The sequence below is a fragment of the Bubalus bubalis genome, chromosome 13 (genome assembly GCF_019923935.1).
Source record: "Bubalus bubalis isolate 160015118507 breed Murrah chromosome 13, NDDB_SH_1, whole genome shotgun sequence".
NCBI lineage: Eukaryota > Metazoa > Chordata > Mammalia > Artiodactyla > Bovidae > Bubalus > Bubalus bubalis.
This window is the reverse complement of record NC_059169.1, coordinates 34,419,763-34,441,690: the sequence shown is the minus strand read 5'-3', so window position 1 is coordinate 34,441,690 and position 21,928 is coordinate 34,419,763. Positions and strand designations below refer to the sequence as shown.

At 44.7% G+C, this 21,928-nt stretch overlaps 1 protein-coding gene and 1 long non-coding RNA gene across 2 annotated transcripts in view; one reads left to right on the top strand and one right to left on the bottom strand.

Annotated features, from left to right (window-relative positions):
* Window positions 1-212: 212 nt before the first annotated feature.
* On the bottom strand, window positions 213-5,045 carry SPRY2 (sprouty RTK signaling antagonist 2). Its single transcript, XM_006079228.3, has 2 exons — window positions 4,907-5,045; window positions 213-2,024 (listed from the first exon to the last, which is right to left on the bottom strand). The coding sequence occupies exon 2, from the start codon at window positions 1,971-1,973 to the stop codon at window positions 1,026-1,028; it is 948 nt and encodes a 315-aa protein (XP_006079290.3). The 5' UTR covers window positions 1,974-2,024; window positions 4,907-5,045; the 3' UTR covers window positions 213-1,025.
* A 1,129-nt stretch (window positions 5,046-6,174) lies between these two features.
* Window positions 6,175-21,928, top strand: part of LOC102409495 — a 28,050-nt gene continuing 12,296 nt past the window's right edge. The window contains exon 1 of the long non-coding RNA XR_006544033.2: window positions 6,175-7,451. This is a non-coding gene — a long non-coding RNA (uncharacterized LOC102409495). The remainder of the gene's footprint in view (window positions 7,452-21,928) is intronic.

Sequence of the window (21,928 nt, the reverse complement as noted above, 5' to 3'; positions counted from 1 at the left end):
TGATTAATACTGTTAAGTGAGTCAAGTGCTCAATTATTTCTCCTGATTGCTAGAATTATCCCTGAAAATCACCAAATCTCCACTTTAAAGCAGCAAGCATAAGATAAGTGAAACTATATCTGTCACTGAAATGCTATTTCTAAAATGGTTTCTTTTTCACTTCAAAAAAAAAAAAAACCAAAGAAAATGTAAAATAAGACAATACAGCTCAGTTTAATTTCAAACGTTAATATATTTTCTATTTTATATTGAACATATGCATCTGTAACCCCTCATTGGCAGCAACTATCACATCCTCATAAAAGGGGCAAAATCTGTAAGATGCCTCTTAAAATAAATATTCTTTATAAAATAATAAAACTTCAAATAAATATTCTTTACACTAAACAATATGTTGAAAAAAATTAGAAAATAAAGGTTGAATTTTACTGTAACTGTACAATATACATGAAGTCCAAAGGGAAATCAGAGTCTTACAATAAAGGCTTTCTGTAAGGCAAAATACAATCTAAAAACATACTGATTGATTCACATTCTTCCGAATGTACAACATATTAGTATAATATTTTGTGAATGTGCCGTATAGTACGGCACAACTTGTTTTTCACAGTTGCAAATATTATTGTATATACAAAAATATAGCACATTATCTCTGGAGAAAACAACAGGGGTGGGGGAAGGGAGAGGGGCAGTCATCTGCTAATTTACAAATTTTGCAAGTACTATTCACAAACAAAAACTTCACCTAGAGTGTCTATTGCTTTAGCTTATGCAACATGTAGGTCACCAACGTCTGTATCCCATACTCTGAGCTCCACTAGCTGAGTTCTAACAAGCATATCAATTAAAATGGCACATGGATGAAAAAAGCATTTCACTGCAAACAGCACAGGATATCCCAACCCTCTATCAACAGTGCCAAGATTCTAGCTGTTTAGTTGGTTGCATATGTGTGTATTTAAAAAAAAAAAAGGAGGGGCAGAGGGAAATAATCCTTAAGACTGCAATCTTCCTGATTCATGATGCTATGTTGGTTTTTCAAAGTTCCTGGGTGGGACAGTGGGAACTTTGCAGCAAACGGTGTTTGAATTTTTACAGCGGCACCCAGGCCTGTTCACCCGGTCATAACACCCCTGGCACAATTTAAGGCAACCCTTGGCTGGCAGGTAACACCATAAGCAAGGCAGAAAGAGGGACATGACGCCCATGGCTGACCAACGTGTACAACAGTGAGACTGGCTACAAGAGCACGGGTTGTCCGCACAGTTGTCCTCGTCGTCATTGGAACAGTGATAGAAGAGACCCTTCACACAGCACACGCAGGTCCCGTAGTCGATCACGTTCTGGGCCGAGCAAAGGCACTGCTTGTCGCAGATCCAGTCTGACGGCAGAGGCCTCGGGTAGGTGCACTCCTTGCACTTGCACTTGCCGCAGTCCTCACACTTGTAGGCGTGCAGCCCTACATCTTCCTTGCTCAGTGGCTTCAGCTCACCTGGCTTGAGCTCCGATTTGGGCTGCACTCGGATGATCCTGTCTGCCAGAGGCCCCGAGGAGAAGGAGGATCCTAGGAGCCTCTGTTCGGAGGAACTGCTGCTAGTACTTGTCCTCGTGCTGCTGCGAGAGCCCGAGCTGACTGTGCTGATGGAGCGGGCCAGAGAGGCCCTGGCCGAAGGGTGGGCCGGCGGGTGCTGGGGCCGGGAGGGCTGGCGGGGCTCGGGCAGCCCGTGGAGTCTTTCGTGTTTGTGCTGGGCCGTGGGGCGAGGAGCAGGCTTGAGCCCAGCTCTGGGGAGCACAGTGGGCCCCTCCGTGTACTCATTCGTGTTCCGGATGGCTCTGATCTGATCCAGAGACAGCACGTGTACCTGCTGGGGGAGGGCGTCCCTGGGGTCGGGCTCCCCACGCTGCCGGCCACTGTCACGGGGTGCCTGCAGCAATGGCTGCGACCCGCTGCCACTCTGAGCTCTGGCCTCCATCAGGTCTGGGAAGTGTAGTCACTCCAGCAGGCTGAGAACACATCTGAATTCCTGCGGAAACCGAGAGGAAGGAGACGGTTTACACTCCAGAATACTACCCACTCTCCACCCACCTGGCTTAACTCTTCACTCCCCACATCCCCTGGAGAAACAGACTGAAAATGGAGTGGCTGTGGAACATATTAGGACAGCCGTCTTATCCACGCCTGTACCCAAAAGTAAAAATTACAGCTAGGTATCTACTGTTCTTTAATCCTGTGAAGTGTAGTGACACCAAACTGATCTTTGCTTCAATCACATGAGTAAGGATTCCTTCCTCGTATAAGCAAAAAATCTGCAAGGTTCAGGTTCCCTGTAAAAACTGCAGGAAAGTACTCTTGGAACATAACTCATACTGACATTTTCAAAAGCTGAATACCTTTTCCAATTGTGAAATAGGTTTCAACTTATCATGGTCATTTTTGCCTGGAACTTCAATAGATACAGCCTAGAAATTCTTGGTTCCTACTTTACATCTGCTTTTACATTAAACAGCTTGAACTATTCTGTGACTTTACAAAATCCCATAGGATGAAATGACATGCAAAAAAAAGGGTAAATACTTCTCTTCCCCAGGAATATATAGTTTATACAACAATCATGCATTATCATTAACTATATAATAGCACGAAGTTATAGAATTGAAAACACATCAATTTAAATCCTGTTAGGTGCCAGGAATACAATAGAGCAAACTTACACCTCTAGCAACAAAAGACAGGAACTTATTTTCAACTTCCCAACAACTTGAGAATCACATATTTTACAATCTGAAAGCCTCGGAGAAAATCTTAAATTCTGCAGCTAAAAGACTCGTTTTCCTTGTTTTAGAAATGAATCATGTCAAAATCTTAACTGCTTTTGCCCATTTCCCAAAACCTAATAATTGAAAACATACACTGATTGGTGATAACAGGAAGTGATTTAAAAATTCAAGTGTCACATCGCAAATCTATCAATCCTGACAAGTAACCGCTTAAATTGCCATCCCTCTGTTAAATTTCAAAACGACCATCCTCTTTGTCAACCCAGTCTACAATGACCAAAAACGCGCAAAAGTGGACCTTCATCCAGTCTGACTTTTTAGAAAACAGACACAGGCAGGTGACACACGCCTTCCAATTCGGAAAAAGGCAGAGTTGGAAACCGGATCTCAGCTCCAACAGAAAGGCAGACAAGACAGCGCTGTTCTTAGTTTATCGGCTCTATCTGCGCCCCAACGCCGTCCCCAGCAGGTGGGACTCTGTCGGAGCCCCGAGGGACTTTTCTCCGGGAGGACAGACGCAGCCCAGCGGCCAAGCTGGCCCCCTGCGCACAATCCCGGGACGGACAGACAGGCGGGGGCGGGGGTGGGGGGGAAGGGGCGGGGGCGCCTAGCAAAGGAACATGCCCTGGAACGCTGGAGGAACCCCTCCCTGCCTTCCCAGATAGAAATCTCTCCCACCCCGAAGAACTGGCTCCCAGGTCCAAGAGGGAGCCGCTTCACCCTCAGGCGGAGGTCACACAGCCCATCGCAGGACGTTCCGGCCAAGGCCCTCGAACGCAGGGCACTGGTTTCCAGCCCCGACTCCGCGAGGAAAAAAGTCCTGCCTGAGACACAGAGCCGGGTCATCTAACCCTGGCACACTCGGCGACGCCACCCTGCGCTGACCTGAGCGTGCAATGTGCACGCGCCTGTATATTAAAAATATACATCTGTACGCAGACATGTATTCAAGTCTCAGAAAAATTGCTTTAAAAATTAAGAACATTTTCCAGCGCCTTACGCCGAGCATGCAAGACCCAGGTCCCTAAGCTGGACACTTGCCGCTATGCTTGCAGTGCAAAGTAGCATCTTTTGGGGGGTAAGGAGGTTTGCTAAAGTTATTTCCGCTGATCCCTCTTCCCCTTCGCAGCACCCCCCACCCCCGCCACCGCTTTTAAACCCCCCATTAAGAACTGTGTGTGATCAGACTAAGGATGAGGGAGAAAGGACTTCAGCACAAGGGTGGGGCAATCCGACACAGAAACCGCATTGTAAAAACGCACAAGGTTCCGAATTAAAAAAACAGCAGCAACCACACACAAAAAGTGGATCAGTCCATCAAAGTAAAGGAAAAAAAAAAAAAACAAAACCCAAACCTAGTCTCTTTTGCCACCTATTTTCAGGTAATGGAAAACGATCGTGACCGCTTGATGACTTTCTTCCTGTGCTGGGTCAGCCCAATCGTCCAAAAAAAAAAAAGCGTGACCCAGGCCGACCGCAGCGAACGGAAAAAAGAGAAAGCTGCACTTCTGAACCGCGGAGACGCGGCGCCAGGCAGGGCGACGCTCCCACCCTCTGCGTGCTCGCCGCAGTCCACGCCGAGCTGAGGCGGGGGCGCCCTCCACTCGCCACCCTGTCCTCTTTTTTTCCACCCGCGAGGCAGCGACCCGCACTCCCTCGGTACCCCGGCGCCCCTGCCTCGGGACTGCCTCTCCCGGGACCTGCCTTCCCCGGAGAGAACAGGTTCGAAGTGCGGGCGCCTTCAGCGGCGCCCTGGAAAACACAAAGTGCTTCCCTGCCTCTCCCGCTCTCAGCGCCCAGTTCGCGGTCAGTGCGCCGCCGTAAGCCGGCCGCCACCCCGAGACCCCCAGCGCGGGTGCGCTGGGTCGTGGGGCCGGGGACACGGCACCCCGCGCGCGCTTCAACCGCCTCCCCCCCCCCCCCCCCCCCCCCCACCGCGCCGCCGAGGCAGGCCGAGGCCGATCCGCGGGCAGTTCCCGGGCTCCCCACGGAAAACCTGCGGGGTGAGAGAAAGGGAGGCCCGAGGAGAGCCGGACCCCACTGCCGGTCCAGCTGCACCTACTCCATGTTGCCCACAACGCGCCGGCCGCGGCGCCAGGAGGGGAAGAGCCGGCCAAACGCGCCTCACCGTGATCGCGGCTTTGCACCAACCCCTCTCCGTTGGATTCTCTTCTTTCCGAGATGTGCAAATAAATCCAGCCCTGATGCAAACTTTTTGCCTCTCCTTCCTTCCAAACTCTGCTTCAGTCTAACTTCTGAGCGATTGGCTGGACGAGAAAAGGAAAGGAAAAAAATCCGGAGCCAAGTCCTAGCCGAAGAACAGGAGTTCGGGGCTGGAGGCGACCCCCCTTCTAGAAGCGCACGCGGAGTATTTCCTTTTTTTTTTTTTTTCCCCCTTTTTTCTCAATGAACTGGAGGCCGAAGCGCCAACGGCGAGTCTCCTCTCCCGGCAGATGAGCGAATGAGAAAAGAAAACGGCCTTCGCGAGGACCTAAAAGCCAGATGGCCAAGTCGTGCGGCCGCGGCCGCGTCCGAGTGGAGGCAGCGCGGGGGCGCGCGGGGCGGCGGGACGGGCCGAGCCGGGCCGGGCGGGCGCGGGGGCCTGGGCGCTGCGCGCTCCGCCGGCCCCTCTTCGCTCGCGCTGCGGCGCGCAGCTCTCGGCGGTGCAGACTGGGCGTTGTGGAGGCGCGGCGGCGAGGCCGAGGCGGGGGCGGTGGGTGCGAAAGAGGAGGAGGAGGAGGAGGAGGAGGAGGAGGAGGGTCTGGGGCCCGGCCGGGGGGGGCTCGCCGTTGGCCTGCGCCCTCGCCTTTCCGGAGGAGGCAGGGAGCTCTGCGGCGGCCGCGGCAGCAGTAAATGGCGTCATGTGGATCCGAGGCGGAACAGAGCAGTTGTTGTCCCAGAGGATATATCGCATCCGGTCCCAGCTCATTGGCTCCGCGGGGCTACATTCACTCACACTCCAGCGCCCGCCAGCGCTCCGAGCCGCAGGAGGCATTCAAAAGGGCAACCGCGCCGCCCCGCGCGTACCCGGGCCGGTCCTGCCGCCCGGGCCGCCGTCACGCGCGGTGCCCGCGGGGCCGGGCTGGGCACGGCGGGGTCAGTTGATCTAGTTTCAAGGAAACACTGACCTTAAAGTTTTCCTCAGAGGCCAGGAGGACGAACCTTGAGCTCGGTGGATTTAGGGAACTTTCTCCCCGCCACTAGGAGAAGGGAATGAACGTTTCAGACTAATCCCGGCCAGGCTATGTTAGCACTAAAAACCAGTTGCGGGTTTTGAGACTTTCTTCGGAATCCATTACAAGACAGGCTCTCCCCTTTTCTATTCCCCCTCGAGGGGGCGACGGGGAGAGAAGCAGGGGGAGGGGTAGGGGAGCGGGAAGTGAGGTGGGAGGGCTATTGGTTTATCCTTTGTCTACTGGATTAACCCGATTATACACCAGGCACCGGGACAAACCGCCACCCCCACCTCCGAGCGGGGTACAAGAGGGGCGGAATGCAGATTCGGGTTTCAAGTACCTTCTGCTCTGGCCGGGATTTGCTTTTGATGGTGTCAATTGTAGCTTTTCGGTTTAATATTAGATGCTGTTCTAACAGAGGGAGTGAGGTACAGATGGAAGATTTGTGAAGATCTTTCTTACCGTTTTGTTTCACGCAATTGCTGATGGAAATGCTACAGTCTAGGCCTTTAAAAATTTTAGTTAACTCAATCCTACACACGTAAACGATTACTAAGGGCCACATCACAGGCTTCTGAAATGGGAGGGGGCTCGCTGTTCCACTGCAGATTTCCTCCTCACCTAGAAGAATCATCTTTCATTTCCTACTCTCCTTGTCACGTAGAACATTCCCCAGTAAGATTCTATTGTCCATTTTGAAGGTGATCTATTTTCCCACTTACAAAAAGAAATGTATAGATAGAAAATGCATACATATGCACTGCTCTAACTGCCGATCGTTTACGAAGAAACGTGCAGGGACGTGGGAGCTCCAATGGAAATTAACACCCCCCCCCCCAACACACTCTTAATATTGGATTCTGAATGATTTACAGAATGATTTTACTTTACAGGGAAGTACGGTCAGAACTCCCGAATAGCACCTGCGACCTCGCGGTCCTGGGGTTAGAGTTCTTGAAACTGCTAGGAAAACGTGATGCTCGATTTCCCGGGTCTGGTTCCAGCCCACCTCGGTTCACAACCGCCCTGGCGCTCGCCGCCCTGTCCCGAGCCCTCGTCTGCGGATGTCCCGGGCGTGTTCCCGGCCACGCTTTCTCCCCTGCCTTCTTCATGTTTCTCTAGGGCTCCTCGCCCCGGGTTTGGAACCAGAGGTGGCAGGGGAAGTGGCCTGCGTTATTTCCGGACGCTGGCCTCCTGTCCCCCCCACCCCTCGGGTGCGGGTGGACCGGGCTAAGTCCGCCTGCTCCGCGGCGTCCCCGGGACAACGGGGCCTCCCCTAGCCCCGGCCGCTCCCCCGACGCCCGGGTCCTCAGGTCCTCCGAGCCTCCGAGCGGACGCAGGCGCCGCTGCGCTCCAGGCCCGTCAGGCCACCAGGGGGCGCCCGGCGTGGGGTTGGGGTTGCTTTCTTCAACGCGACTCCACGAGGGCAGCCGGGGTTGCCTTCCAAAATGTACCTTGGTCCGGCCGGTTCACAAAGAATAAAAAGACGTTTTTCATGTAAGTGCAACAGCAGGTGCCTTTCCCTACCCTGTCAGCGGACACATTCCGTTTGAATGAGAATGAGGGGCCCAGGTGCCGAAGAACCCCAGCTTTTCCCGAGGGGGACGGAGTTGGCGGCCAAAGCCAGGGTGTGCGAGGCTGGCGGGAACTCGCTGCCTCAGTCTGGCCAACAAGTCTCAGGCCGAACAGGTGAAAGAAACCCGACGGCTGCTTCTTAGGGGATACTTGTGTCAGGCTGTGTTTCCAGCACTGCAGGAGCTCTGCGAAAACACGCTGTTCGGGCTCAAAGCATAAAGTGGAATTTAAGTTAGAAGCTTCTGGCTGTTTAGAACACCTTCTGTGTTTACAGAGCCAATAGGGAAGAATCTAGGAATTTATCTTTAATGAACTGGAAGGAATTCTGTGTAATCTAGCTCACCCAACATCCGGTTTGCAAGCTGGGAAAACATTTAACCTATACCTTAAGCGCAATCTAAAAATGAGAATCTGTTGGGTTCTTTCTAATTTACTCCTTACTATTTTTTAAATTATTATTCATTGTTGCTACTTTCCGCACGTGGTGTATAAAGCACTATCTTGTGCCTCCAAGATTACTTAGTTGTGATCTCCAAGAGGAAGTATGTTTCTGTGTGTGTGTGCGTGCATGTGGGTGCATGCACGCCTAGTGAAGTGTTTGGTGTAGGTATTATGTGTCCTAAAATTGATTTCATGTTATATGCCAAAATTATAACGGGTTAATTTGGGGAGATACTTTAGAGTTTTGAAAGAATGTTATGTAAAACTTCACAATGGAGTCCATTTTCAAATGTGTTGTGGAGAGTTCGAGAGGTAACCCTAATATGTGAACAGGTGTTCCTGCTTGACTGATGTTGAAAAATGCCCAATCCTTGGAAACACCTGCTACACCAACACTTACCTCTAAGTTCTCTGGAGGCACAAAGTAACAGGTGCTCTTAATCGCAGTCATTGAACAGTGGGATCTTATTTCTGCCTTTTAATTTTCTGTGTTCATTTCTTTGGACTTCCTTTTTTTAACTATCACTTGCTGACTCAATCGCTTCTGTAGTGTCCAACTCTTTTCAACCCTATGGCCTGTAGCCTGACAGGCTCCTATGTCCATGGGGTTCTCCAGACAAGAATACTGGAGTGGGTTGCCATTTCCTTCTCCAGGGGATCTTCCTGCCACAGGGATCAAACCCCAGTCTCCTGCATCTCCTGCATTGCAGGTGGATTCTTTACCCCTGAGCCACCTGGAAAGTCCTTTATTAACTCTAAGTACCTTCAGTTTATTTTTTTTTAAATGAGGCAGTGTATAAACAGGTGTGAATTTTGCCTCCCCCAGTCTTCCATAGACAGTGTAGACTGCTTATTTACCAGGAGGTCTGTTGGACAAGTTAAGTCAGATATTTCCAAGGTTGCACTCACTCATCTTAAGTTTCTGGTTTATATCGTAGTAACAGAAGAATGTAGTTTTAAACAACTCTAGTTCCAGTTTTTTTATGAGATTGACTGAACCACTTGGCTTTACTGGTTTAGATCCAGTTTTGATAACCAACTGTATCTTGCAGTGATATGCTGTGTTTTTTGAGACAAAGAAGAACATTGATTTATTTAGTTTTTAGTTTTATAACCAAGGTGAATTATCTATGTATTCCTATTTAAAGATGGCCCAGTTGTGTATACTGCTTCCAAGAGTAAAAATTGAGTATCTCAATTGCCTTAATAAATTTATGCATGGACTCTTTTGGGTGGGACCTTCCTAAGTTAAAGGCTTTGCAATAATGACCTTTTGATTTGACAGCCAGGACTGTAGTCATTTTACTTTTTGAATTGCTTTGAATCTTCAAATTCTGTATCTGTTACCTCTTGGAGAGAATTGGGAGTTGCTACAATAGAAATTCAAAATAGAACACTCAGTTCTTATCTACATCCCTAGGAAGACTGGGAAGAGCTTATCTCTGTATCTGACCTTCTTTGGTGATGTCCTTTTATCCTTAGCTAGACTGGGGGAAAGATCTGGAGTCATCCTTGGGTAAGAGAAATGATGGGTTCATCTTGAACTGGAGGCTCTGGTTGGTCTGGGTTTTTCCAGAAATTTTACAGTCAACCTGAATCTATCTACTTGGCGATTTCTACAGGTTAATCAGTCTTCCTGCCAGCCCTAGGAACTGTATTACTACAATTTATGAAAAGTCAGTTATGGACTGAATTTCTGTAACAATGCAAAATTTCTCTACTGGTCAACATGATTTTTCTCATTATATTACCATTATATTTATGCCATGACCTTACAGTCAGGCTTCTTCCCTTGTAAGACTGATGTCTGGAGAGAAAGTCTAATTGGTGAGACCATCGTATTGTTGCTTTGCCTTTCCCCAGATAGTCCCAGGTTTATATGTTTTATTCTGTTTTTAACATTTGGTCCCTTTATTTTGGGGTTTCCCTGGTAGCTCAGCGGTAAAGAATCTGCCTGCAGCGCAGGAGCTGCAGGAGACGGGTTCAATCCCTGGGTCGGGAAGGTACCCTGAAGGAGGGCATGGCAACCCACTGGAGAATCCCCATTGACAGAGCATGGGGGCTACAGTCCATGGGGTCACAAAGAGTTGGACACGACTGAAGTGACTTAGCACACACACATGCCCTTTATTTTGGAATCTTTTTAACCTAGATGCTAAAGTAAAAACCACAAATTGAAATGAGTATTTGGATATTACTAAGATTTTAGCCTCTGAAAAGAGGAGTTTGGGGCTTCATACTTTCCATTTTGTGGACCTGTGATCAAAAGGGCATAGGAAGTTCAGCTTGTTCTCTAAGGAAGATGTCAAACACATTCCATGATGGTCCTTCTTATAATTCAGATGCCATCACATCCAGGCTGCCAGCCAGCCCTGAATTAATCTCAGTTAATAGGTCAGGTCTAAAAATGTTCAATTTGGTAAATGGAAGATGGGTGCATGCTGACTCAATTTCTTCTTCCTGTCCTGATCCTTTGGACAGGAAGTATTATGAAGTTATGGTGAATTGTGGATCATTTGAGGATATTGTGGGATTGTATAAAACAGCGTTTCTATACAAACTGTGTTGGTTGTGACTATTCAAAAGGCTAATCTGCCCCAAGAATCTGAGGGAGTATATATTGGGACTGCCTTGGACTTAGTGGGCTGGAACTGAAAATAGATTCTTTACCATATTATTTCAAAAAACCAAAAACACTCACTTTGAAATTCCTAAACGTTCACACTCAGTAAGTGCTTTCCAATGAATGAATGAAATTAAGTAAATTTTTTATTAACCTGAATTTTCTTAAATACAGAGTTTTGAGATTTTTTTAAATGACTAAACTTGAGTCATTCTGTTAACCTAGAAATTACTATTGTGTTTTGTGTAATTATTAGCAAGTGACTGAAGTAAGTCTTTTAAGGCCATGATTTTTAACCCCTGGAATAGTATATATTATAAAGTTTAAATTTTTAACCCCTGGAATAGTAAATATTATAAAGTTTAAAAATAAATCTTTATGGAAATTTTATGTGCTTGAAAGAAAATCTGTAGGGAACATCTATTCTCTAACTGTATAATAAAGAAATTAACAAAAAGACTGATCATGGGGGAGCTCGAGTATAGCTAAAAGAAAACTCATGAGTCTTTTCCTTCAAAAATGCATTTGGCAAAAGTCTAAATATATTAATGCTGCTGCTGCTGCTGCTAAATCGCGTCAGTCGTGTCCAACTCTGTGCGACCCCATAGACGGCCTCCTACCAGGCTCGTCTGTCCCTGGGATTCTCCAGGCAAGAACACTGGAGTGGGTTGCTATTTCCTTCTCTAATGCATGAAAGTGAAAAGTGAAAGTGAAGTCGCTCAGTTGTGTCCCACTCTTAGCGACCTCATGGACTGCAGTCTACCAGGCTCCTCCGTCCATGGGATTTTCCAGGCAAGAGTACTGGAGCGGGGTGCCATTGCCTTTTCCAAAATATATTAATAATTAAAATTAAATCATCTGTAGCTTCAAATTTGGAAGTTAGCACTTTGCTAACTTTCAAGAATGTATTTTTAAAATAGCTTCCAGAAAGCCCCCAAATAGTGGACTATTTTTGCCTTTCAGGTTCTTTGTTAAAATTTCAGCCACTTGGGGCAAATCTCATCAGGATGCCTTGATGCTCAAACTTGGCTTTTCATTTTTCCTGGGATAAAGATCCAAGTCCTTAACCCAACTTCCTGGTCCTACAGTCTGTCCACTTTTCCTTCCCAACCTTTGTCACACCCACCGCACCCCCTGCTTTCTGCTGCTATGACTACTACTTTTGTATATGCAATTTCCCCTTTCACTTTCTGGCCTTTTGCTGTGTTAACTCCTACTTATCTTTCACATCTCTCTTGTCTTTTTAGAAAACCTTTTTTCTGACCTTTTGACTCAGTCAGATCTCCCTTGTTCTTCTGACCGTCTCTGCTGCAAACATTCATGTAACAATTGAGTGATCGTTTATTAACTGTCTCCTTTGCTGTATTTTAAGCTCCATGAGAAATCCGAGTGGGTGCTGCCTGCCATTTAATCCATTAATTTAAAATTAATTTAAAATATTTGAGATACTTATATGTGCCAGGCCCTTCAGTGCCTCAAATATTTTTAAATAAGATGAGTGAATGAGTGAGTCAGGTAATTAACCTTAGTTCCCACCTGTAAAAGACTTGCTGTTGGGATTGGATGATATACAGTACCTACAAAAGCTAGTGTATGGGAAATTCTCAATAAGTAGCAGTGATAATTTCAGTTCAGTTGGGCTTGGTAGTTTATTTGGTAAAAATAATTGTTTTGCCTCAATATTTTCAAAAAGTTTAAAAAATTATGTAAGTGCTCAGTCTGACTCTGTGCAACCCCATGGACTGTAGCCTGCCAGGCTCCTCTGTCCATAGAATTTTCCAAGGCAAGAATATTGGTGTTTGTTGCTATGTCCTTCTCAAGGGGATCTTCCTGACCCAGGGATCAAACATGTGTCTCTTTGTGTCTCCTGCATTGACAGGTGGATTCTTTACCACATGTGCCTCCTGGGAAGCCCCCAATTTAATTTATGTATTTTACTTATTTGTGTTTATGTAGGAATAAAAATGGGAGAAGGAAATAGCAACCCACTCCAGTGTTCTTGCCTGGAGAATCCCAGGGACTGCGGAGCCTGGTGGGCTGCCATCTATGGGGTCACACAGAGTAGGACACAACTGATGCGGCTTAGCAACAGCAGCAGGAATAAAAAAGAGATTTAAAGCATGTTTCAGTGACTGTTATTAGCTGTATTCAGCTGTTAATGGTATTTCTACAGAAACATTTGATTTTTGTTTTTATGCATTATGAATAAAAGTGACCCCTTGGAATTCTCTAGGCCAGAATACTGGAGTGGGTAGCCTTTCTGTTCTCCAGGGGATCTTCCCAACCCAGGGATTGAACCCAGGTCTCCTGCACTGCAGGCAGATTCTTTACCAGCTGAGCCACAAGGAAAGCCCCTTCTCAAAAAACTAGAGCACTTGAGAGAAGGTGGGACCTATTTAGCTGATGTGGTTGTTTCTGGCTGGAAGTTCTCTTGATTTAATTACTTGTTCAGAAAATATAGATGCTTGAGAAATGTGAATTCCTTCTTGTGTAAGAGTGATATTTAGGCTCTTACCAACAGTGAATTTTTAAGTGTATATCTTGGGGATGGAGCCTTGTGTCTGCAATGGTGCTGGAAGTTCCATCCTCTGTTAGGAAGAAGACCCACATTTGGTTACAGTTAATGTGTGACAGAGGTGTTTGTTGTATTTCAGAAGGCAATGATGTTTCATGGTTTTCACTTCTTCAGGTCATGATGATCCTGTGAAGGTGAAAGTACAACTCAGAATAATATTTAGAGTCTTGAACTACAAGTCCTATTCTCTAGCATTTTGAGGAAACACTTATCAACTACCCTTTCTTATTCAATAACATGGAGTGGCCTTCTGGGGGCAGGGTTCCTGTTTTCATGGCCTGGGAGTTGCTGGCTTGATCACTTTGCTCAGTGGGTTTGAAATGAGAACTTGCCAGTGTCTAGGTCCAAGGAGCTGACAATCTAAATGGGAGATGAGGCAAATAGCCATGAAAACACAGGAAAGCCATTTAAGGGCATCTACTAAGTCAACTGGGCTTCCCAGGTGGTGTTAGTGGTAGGGAACCTGCCTGCCAATGCAGGAGACGTAAGAGATGCAGTTTGATCCCTGGGTCAGGGAAGATCCTCTGGAGGAGGGCGTGGCAACCCGCTGCAGTATTCTTGCCTGGAGAATCTCCAAGGACAGAGGAGCCTGGCGGGCTACAATCCATAGGGTTGTAAAGAGTTGGACACAACTGAAGCTACTTAGCAGGCACGCACTAAGTCATTTTCAGCTGGGTACTGTTGATGCTTGAGTGTTTGTTGGTTCAGCAGGGCTAAGAAGAAGGCTTCCAAAGGAGATACCTCTGAGCAGGGCAGTGGCCCAGGTGTTAGCTCCCTCTGAGCCTCAGTGTCTGTTATTCTCTCATTTTGGCAGTACATATTGAGTGGTTTATTAAAAAGCTAAGACTCTCTGAATGTATGCCTAGGGTGTGGGTGAAAAAGACCCTTAATGTCTCCAGTACTCTAACTTTAGAATGGAGTTCAGATAAGACAGTTTTAGACAGAAGCTGAAATATTTAAATTTCCCCAAAATATTCTGTTAATATATACAAGTCATCCTAGGAACATTTCAACCTCAGGCAGGGCCAGGGTTTGTGGCAACAGACAGATGATTATCTTCCCATTATTTGTCACCCTTTTCTCATGAACTTTGTACAACTGTTAAAATAAGTTTCTTTTTTAAAAATTTATTGTTTGATTGAAGGATAATTGCTTTACAGAATTTTGTTGTTTTCTATCCAACCTCAACATGAATGAGCCATAGGTATACATATATCCCCTCCCTTTTGAACCTCCCTCCCATCTCCCTCCCCATCCCACCTCTCTAGGTTGATGCAGAGCCCCTGTTCGAGTTTCTGGAGCGATATAGCAAATTCCTGTTGTCTATCTATTTTACCTTTTTTTTTTTTCTTTTTAAAAAATACTTCTAAAATTTTTATATTTTGGCTGCACTGTGTGGCATGTGGGATTTTAGCTGTCCAATCAGGGATTGAATTTGGACTCTGCATTGGAAGGCAAAGTCTTAAACACTGAACCACCACAGAAATCCAAAATAAGTTGCTTTTATGCCTTACTTTAAAAAAAAATTTTTTTTTAATTGGCGGATGATTGCTTTGCAATGCTGTGTTGGTTTCTGCCATACAACGATGTGAATCAGCCATAAGAATATATGTGTCACCACCCTTCCACTTTTGCCTTACTTCTTTTTTGTACTTTTTGACTACTTCTTAAGTTATTGGTGGGTTGAAACTTCTGAAATCTAAAATAATACCCAATGTCCTAGGCCCCAGGTGCCTCAGAGGCAAAGGGCACCATCCATGTGGCAGTCATTAGCACTGCAGCTCAGCAGGTGTTATAAATCACATTATCAGGATTGGGAGGGGTTTAGCATGCTTGCAGTGAAACGGTAGAGATTTTACCAAAAATCTGTTATCTTTTGATGATCACTTTCTATCAATTTATACTGAATGCATTATGTTCCAGAATTATCCAAAGATAACTGACCTTGCTCTTCTTTTTTCTGTATCACTGTCTCCCAAATGACAAATGGGTTAATTTTATTTTTTTCTGAATTACATGTTCACTGTAAGAAGAAAATAAAAATCAAGCAATTCAGAAAACTATGAAGAAGTAGAAGTCCCACTCACAGAAAATATTTGATGAATATTTATTTTAAGATACTTTACTGCTAGTCATTTGATTTTCTCTTTTTGAGGGCTTGGAGTTCAGTTGTTTTGCTTGAATAAATAGTGCTGTGGTAAGCATTCTTGTTCCTATATATTCATGCATTTATCTTACCCTGCTAGGGTAGATTCATAGAAGTAGAATTTTAGTCAAATTTATGCATATTAATTTTTCTGATACTATTGCTAACAGCCCCCCAAAAGATTTCTCCGGTTTTCATTTCTTTAAAAAATAATAATTATTATTCATTTAGATATTTTAAAATGATTTTTGGCTGTGTGGGGTCTTCGTTGTTGCATGCACAGGTTTTCTCTCATTCCAGGGGGTGGGTGGGGGGTCGGGGGTTCCTCTCTAGTTGAGTTGCACTGGCTTCCCATTGCAGTGGTTTCTCTGGTTGCAGAGCACAGGGCTCTAGAGTGCATGGGTTTTTGTAGTTGCAGCCCTCGGGCTGAGTTGTTATGTGACATGTGGGATCTTTCCGAACCAGGGATCAAACTAGTGTCCCCTACATTGCAAGGCAGATTCTTAACCACTGTACCAAGTGGTAAGGGAAACCCCGGTTTAAATTTCTAATTCTAGTTAAGAAAGACTGTTTTGCCATAAGTCTTACCAATAGTAAGTTTTGCCACAATTTTTTACCTGTGCTTATCTCATAGGTAAATTTTGATATCTCAGTGTTCCATTTTGTATTTCTTTGTTTAGTTCTGAATTTAAACCTACATTTTAATATTTCTTGGACAGTAGCATTTTTTTCTCTGTGATTTCAATTTCACATCCTTTGTTCATGTTTTAATTGGAGTGTTGTTCCTTTGTTTATTTTTGGTTTCCTCATTTTAAAATGCAGTTATTTCCCCCATTTTCCATTTGTCTTTCAAACTTTGGTGGTGGTGGTGGTGTTTTGTTTTTGCCATATACAGACATTTTCAATTTGTTCATGAGCTCATGCCTATTTTCATTTATGGTTTCTGGCTGTGTTCAGTTGCTTAAGACAGCTTCTTGACTTTCATAGTAGTAAATTATAAATTAACATTAAAGCTCAAAATCATTGGGGATAATGTGGTACAAATAGTTAAGCCATGTATCTTATTGGCATGCTCATTAGGCTAAATTTGAAGGAAGAATAATAATAATATTTGGATGGGGAGAGGTAAGGATGGAAGATGGTTCTATGTAAAAATTTCATTCAAAGCATGAAATTTCTGGCCTTGAATTAAGTTGGGGTTACCAGATTAAGAATCCACCTGCCAAAGCAAGACCCAAGAGATGTAGGTTCGATCCCTGGGCCAGGAAGATTCACTGGAGGAGGAAATGGCAACATGCTCCAATATTCTTGCCTGGGAAGGCTCTGCCAGGCTCCTATCCATGGGGTCGAAATGAGTAGGACATGACTGAGCACACTAAGGAAGGCCAGATTAACAAATAAAAACACAGAACACTCAGTCATGTTTGCATTTCAGATAAACAACAAATAGTTTTTTTTTTTAATAAGTGTGTTCAGTATTGTATTTTATCTGGTGACCCCAAATTAAGCAAAGTAAGTAAATAACAATATGACAGTATTCAAAGTAAAAGCTAGTCATCTCAAAATGTACTGCTACCTTTATGTATTGAGATAGTTAGGTTATTCAGAATATATTTTTTTGAAAAAACTATCACATCCTAAAGATGATCCACATCCTAACAAAGGTTTTTTTTTTTTTCTTTTTCTCTTTTTTAATGTATGTTGCATGTCTACAGAGCCAGTAGAAGTATGAATTGAGCTTTATCTGAGACCTAACATACAGTTGGTAGTGGTTTAGTTGCTAAGTCATGTCTGATTCTTGTGACCCCATGGACTGAAGCCCACCAGGCTCCTCTGTCCATGGGATTCTCCAGGCAAGAATACTGGAGTGGGTTGCCATTTCTTTCTCCAGGGAATCTTCCCGACCCAGGGATCAAACCCAGGTCTCCTGCACTGTAGGCAGATTCTTTACCAGCTGAGCTACCAGGGAAGCCAGTTAGCCACATTCAGTTGGAAAACTGTACTTTTTTTCCAGTAGCAAGGATTCCTTGTTTTATTTTCTAGATCAGTGATTTTTGACCCTACACATTAGCATTACTTGCAGAGATTTACAAAGGTTATATGACAAGATCCTTCATGTAGAGTCCATTTTAGCTTGGTCTCAGAGGGGCCTTAGTGCTTAGTCATCCACTGCCTTAGTTTCCTCACCCATAAAGTGGGGGTAAAATTATTTCCTATGTCCAAGCTTCATCATGAGAGTTAAATATGTAAAGTAGGTGGAGTTTTAGAAGAAGTCTGACTTGTAATCACTCTTAAATAAATGAAAGTCATTGTATTATTGTAATGAAACCATAATAGAGTTTCCTAGCTCATTGAGAACTAGAAAATGCAGTAGATACCAAGTAAAGCATGGGTAGATGAAAATGCTAGAAAGGCTCACATCTACATGCAAGAGCTGATTATGGATATCTCTGCTCATCCCTACGTTTAGTGACATTAGGTCTAAAAATCAGCCATGGTGAATTTATTGACAGCATAGAAATCATTAAAGGCTGAAATCAAGGATTTTTAGTTCACTTTTGTTTTTTGGTACCCCAGAGATCCAGTTATTGACAATATCACCATGTGAGAGGATGAAGGCAAGTGACAGAGAGGTCTGGGGTGAAAACCATCATACATTTACCTTGTGGTTTGGCCTGAATTTGGACCTAGCCAGTTATGGCATATGAGAGTTGGACCATGGAGAAGGCTGAGCACCAAAGAACTTATGCTTTACAATTGTGATGCTGCAGAAGTCTCCTGAGAGTGCAAGATCAAACCTTGCAATTCCGAAGGAATTCTGAGTCAATTCTGAAGGGAATCAACCCTGAATATTCATTGGAAGGACTGATGCTGAAGTTCCAATACTTTGGCCATGTGATGTAAAGAGCTGTTGCTGCTGCTGCTAAGTCATTTCAGTCGTGTCTGACTCCCATAGAGGGCAGCCCACTAGGCTCCCCCCTCCCTGGGATTCTCCAGGCAAGAACACTGGAGTGGGTTGCCATTTCCTTCTTTGGGTGTGAAGAGCTATCTCATTGGAAAATACCCTGATGCTGGGAAAGATTGAAAGGCAAAAGGAGAAGAGGGTGGCAGAGGATGAGATGGTTAGATAGCATCATTGAGTCAATGGACATGAATTTGAGCAAACTCCGGGAGATAGTGAAAGACAGGCAAGCCTGGTATGATACAGTTCATAGGGTTGCAAAGATTTGGACACACTTAGCAACTGAACAACAGTCATGGCATCTGTCATTCATGCACCCAGGGCTTAAGTTTTGAGTCCCTGGAGGTGGTAGATTTATGAGTAGTGTGGTCCTCACCTGGTTTTGAATCTAGAATCATCAGAGTATGATTGAGCTATCACTCAAACAATTGTTCCAAGTCTAGGGGCAAATTATTTAATCCTGCCCTCAAAAACTTAATGATCTGCAGAAACAAAGAGTAGAATGGTGGTTGCCAGAGGCTGGTGGAAATGGGGAGAGGTGGGTACGCACCTTCAGTTATAGAGTGAATACAGAGTCTGAGGATTTAATGTCTAGAATGGTGGATAAAGTTAATAATACTTCATCATGTACTTGAAATTTGCTGAGTAGATATAAAGCATTCTCACATGCACAAACACAAAGTAACTATATGAGGTGAAAGATGTGTCAATTAACTTGGTATTGGAATCATTTCATGATATATGCACGCATGCTAAGTTGCTTCAGTTGTTCCTGACTCTTTGCAATCTCATTGACTGTAGCCCATCAGGGTCCTCTATCCATGAGATTCTCCAGATAAGAATACTGGAGTGGGTTGCCATTTTCTCCTCCAGGAGATCTTTTGGACCTGGGGATTGAACCCACCTTTCCTGTGGCTCCTGCATTCCAGGCAGATTCTTTATTGCTGAGTCACCAGTATCAAGTCCTTCGTGATATATATGTGTATCAAATTATTGTGTTGTGTACTTTAAATATATAAAATTTTAATTGTCAATTATACCTCAATAAAGCTGGGAAAAAAAAAAAAAAAAGGAGCAGGGGGCATAGGAAGCCACAAGATGAACATGGTCCATCTAACTTATATTTAGATGGACGTACATTCTCAAAACCCAAGTGCAAAATGATGATGGTGATGATGGTGATGATAATGATGAAATTCCCTTGAGGTCTACTTTAGGTTAGTTTTGGAATGCTCCGAGATGCTCTGTTCATTGTCCTTTGCCTTTATTGGGTACTCAGGTAGAAACCGGAGAAGGCAATGGCACCCCACTCCAGTACTCTGCCTGGAAAATCCCATGGACGGAGGAGACTGGTAGGCTGCGGTCCATGGGGTCGCTAGGAGTCGGACACGACTGAGCGACTTCACTTTCACTTTTCAGTTTCATGCATTGGAGAAGGAAATGGCAACCCACTCCAGTGTTCTTGCCTGGAGAATCCCAGGGACTGGGAAGCCTGGTGGGCTGCCGTCTATGGGGTCACACAGAGTTGGACACGACTGAAGCCACTTAGCAGCAGCAGCAGCAGGTAGAAACAGATGGAGAGTATTAGAGGGTCTTCATGCCTTAGTTTCCTCATTAATCAGAACAGAATGGTTGTCAGAGTGATATGGGTAATGGATTTTAACTGCATAGTGATTACAGTTAGTTCCTCAATTTTCAAGAACATTTGTTGGGTTAGGTTATAACTTAAGAACTTAGGAGGACTTCCCTGGTGGCTCAGATGGTCAAGAATCTGCCTGGAGATGCAGGAGATCTGGCTTCGATCCTGGGTCAGGATGTTCCCCTGGAGAAGGAAATGGCTACCCACTCCAGTGTTCTTGCCTGGAGAATTCCATGGACAGAGGAGCCTTAGAACTACAGTCCCTGAGTGGGACTTGTGGGCAACTAATATTTTGATTACTTAGAGCTAAGTAAGCACCCTGCCTAGATTCTGAACTTTGACCTTGGACCTCAGTAGCCCCAAGAGCTCTCTAGGACCACTAGTCCTAATAGACTCAGTGGAGGTAGAGCTAGAGTCCTACTGCCTGACAGTTTGTTTTTGTTGATCTCTAAGTAAACCAGCATTTGTTATTGTTCATTTTAACCTTTATTTGACTTGGTTTAACAAAAGAGACATAGTAAATCTTTTCTCATAATGATTGAAACATTCTTCACTTAGGGAATTATATTGTTTTGGAAAAAAGCAGCTTGTATCATTCTGCATTCAAATGTGCAACATTGTTATTTTGGATTATTTTCTATAATCCTAAGTATATAATAATGCATTAAAAAGCCAATATGAGACTTTAAATTTCTTAACTTAAAAAAGCCCAACTATAATTGTATTATCTTAGCAAGAAAAAGAAGACTTATAATACTCAGGTATACAATTCAACTAAATTGGAATTTGATATTTGTACAATCGCTCCTCCTTGGAAGCTGCAGGTAGACAAAATTATTATATATATTGTATGTATGCTGCACGTACATAAAATTAATGAGAGACCCTGACAATAAGCAAGCTCCTTGGAACCCAGACTGGATTGCCAAGCCGAGTACCCCTGCAAAACAAATTCTCTTTGTTTGAACATATGAAACATACCAAAAGAGAGTGAAAACCAGTTTTGTTTTTTTTTCTTTTAAAATTTTTTTTTGTTTGTTTTTGTAGGAGAACCACCAGTGGAAGAAAAGATCACTTCCTCTGTAGACACTTTATGGGTTTCGGATTCCGTAAACTCTGCCATGTAACTTGACCCCAAAGTTAGTGAAATCCTGTTAGACTTTCCCTTCCCTCCTTCCTGCTTCCATCTTTCTGTCTCACCTTTGAAAACCTAGATTTGTATTTGTATACAAGTGTGATCCCTCCTCCCATTGTCTGGTTTTTTACCCAGGCACTTTTCACCTACATCCTCTTTTTCCCTCATTTGGCAGTCAGTTGGGCTTCTTCCTGCCTTGAATACCACATTCCTGAGTTATTCAAGCTCAGTCATTAGCACCCTGTCCCCCTACTAAAATTATGAATGAAAAGCCTTGTTGTTCTTTACAAATAACTCAGGCTTCCTCAGTCAGTCAAATTCAAATGGAAGTGACTGCCGGACAAAGGGGCGGGATGATGGACAGTCCTCACAGCGAGTCATCAATGCCCACAGGAAGTTTGCAAAGGCACAATCTAGGTGGAGAGGATTGGGTGTTCCCAGAGGACAAGGGTTGAGGGGGGGGAGCTGGGAGGGGAGGGGTGCTCTTTGAATCCTTTTGGATCTTAAAGGAAAAAAAAGAAAGTCCAGGAAGACCAGAGAAAGCAATGTAGAGAGTCAATTTTGCCCTAGCAAGAACTGAAAAATCCTTCCCTGGAGACATCTCTACCTTGCAGTAATGCTGGTTGAAACAGACAAAACTGAAGGCCCTGACCATTTACTGGGTTTTGAAAGCCGAACGGGGCAGTAGTGGGTTACAGACTGGGAGCTGTATGACTCCCCGCTGAGAAGTTGCATTGTCCAGGGGCCCCCTTTTCCACAACAGGGGAAAAGGTAATTGACAGCCTGATTGTTTGGCCGGGCCCCCTGCTGTTTTAAAATCCTGGAAGGCCCCAGTCACACGTTGTCAATAACAGCCGTCGGAGGTGCGGAGTGAAGGA

Bases quoted from the DNA above. Each gene is read 5' to 3' on its own strand.
- SPRY2 (XM_006079228.3), bottom strand. From the start codon at position 1,973: ATGGAGGCCAGAGCTCAGAGTGGCAGCGGGTCGCAGCCATTGCTGCAG.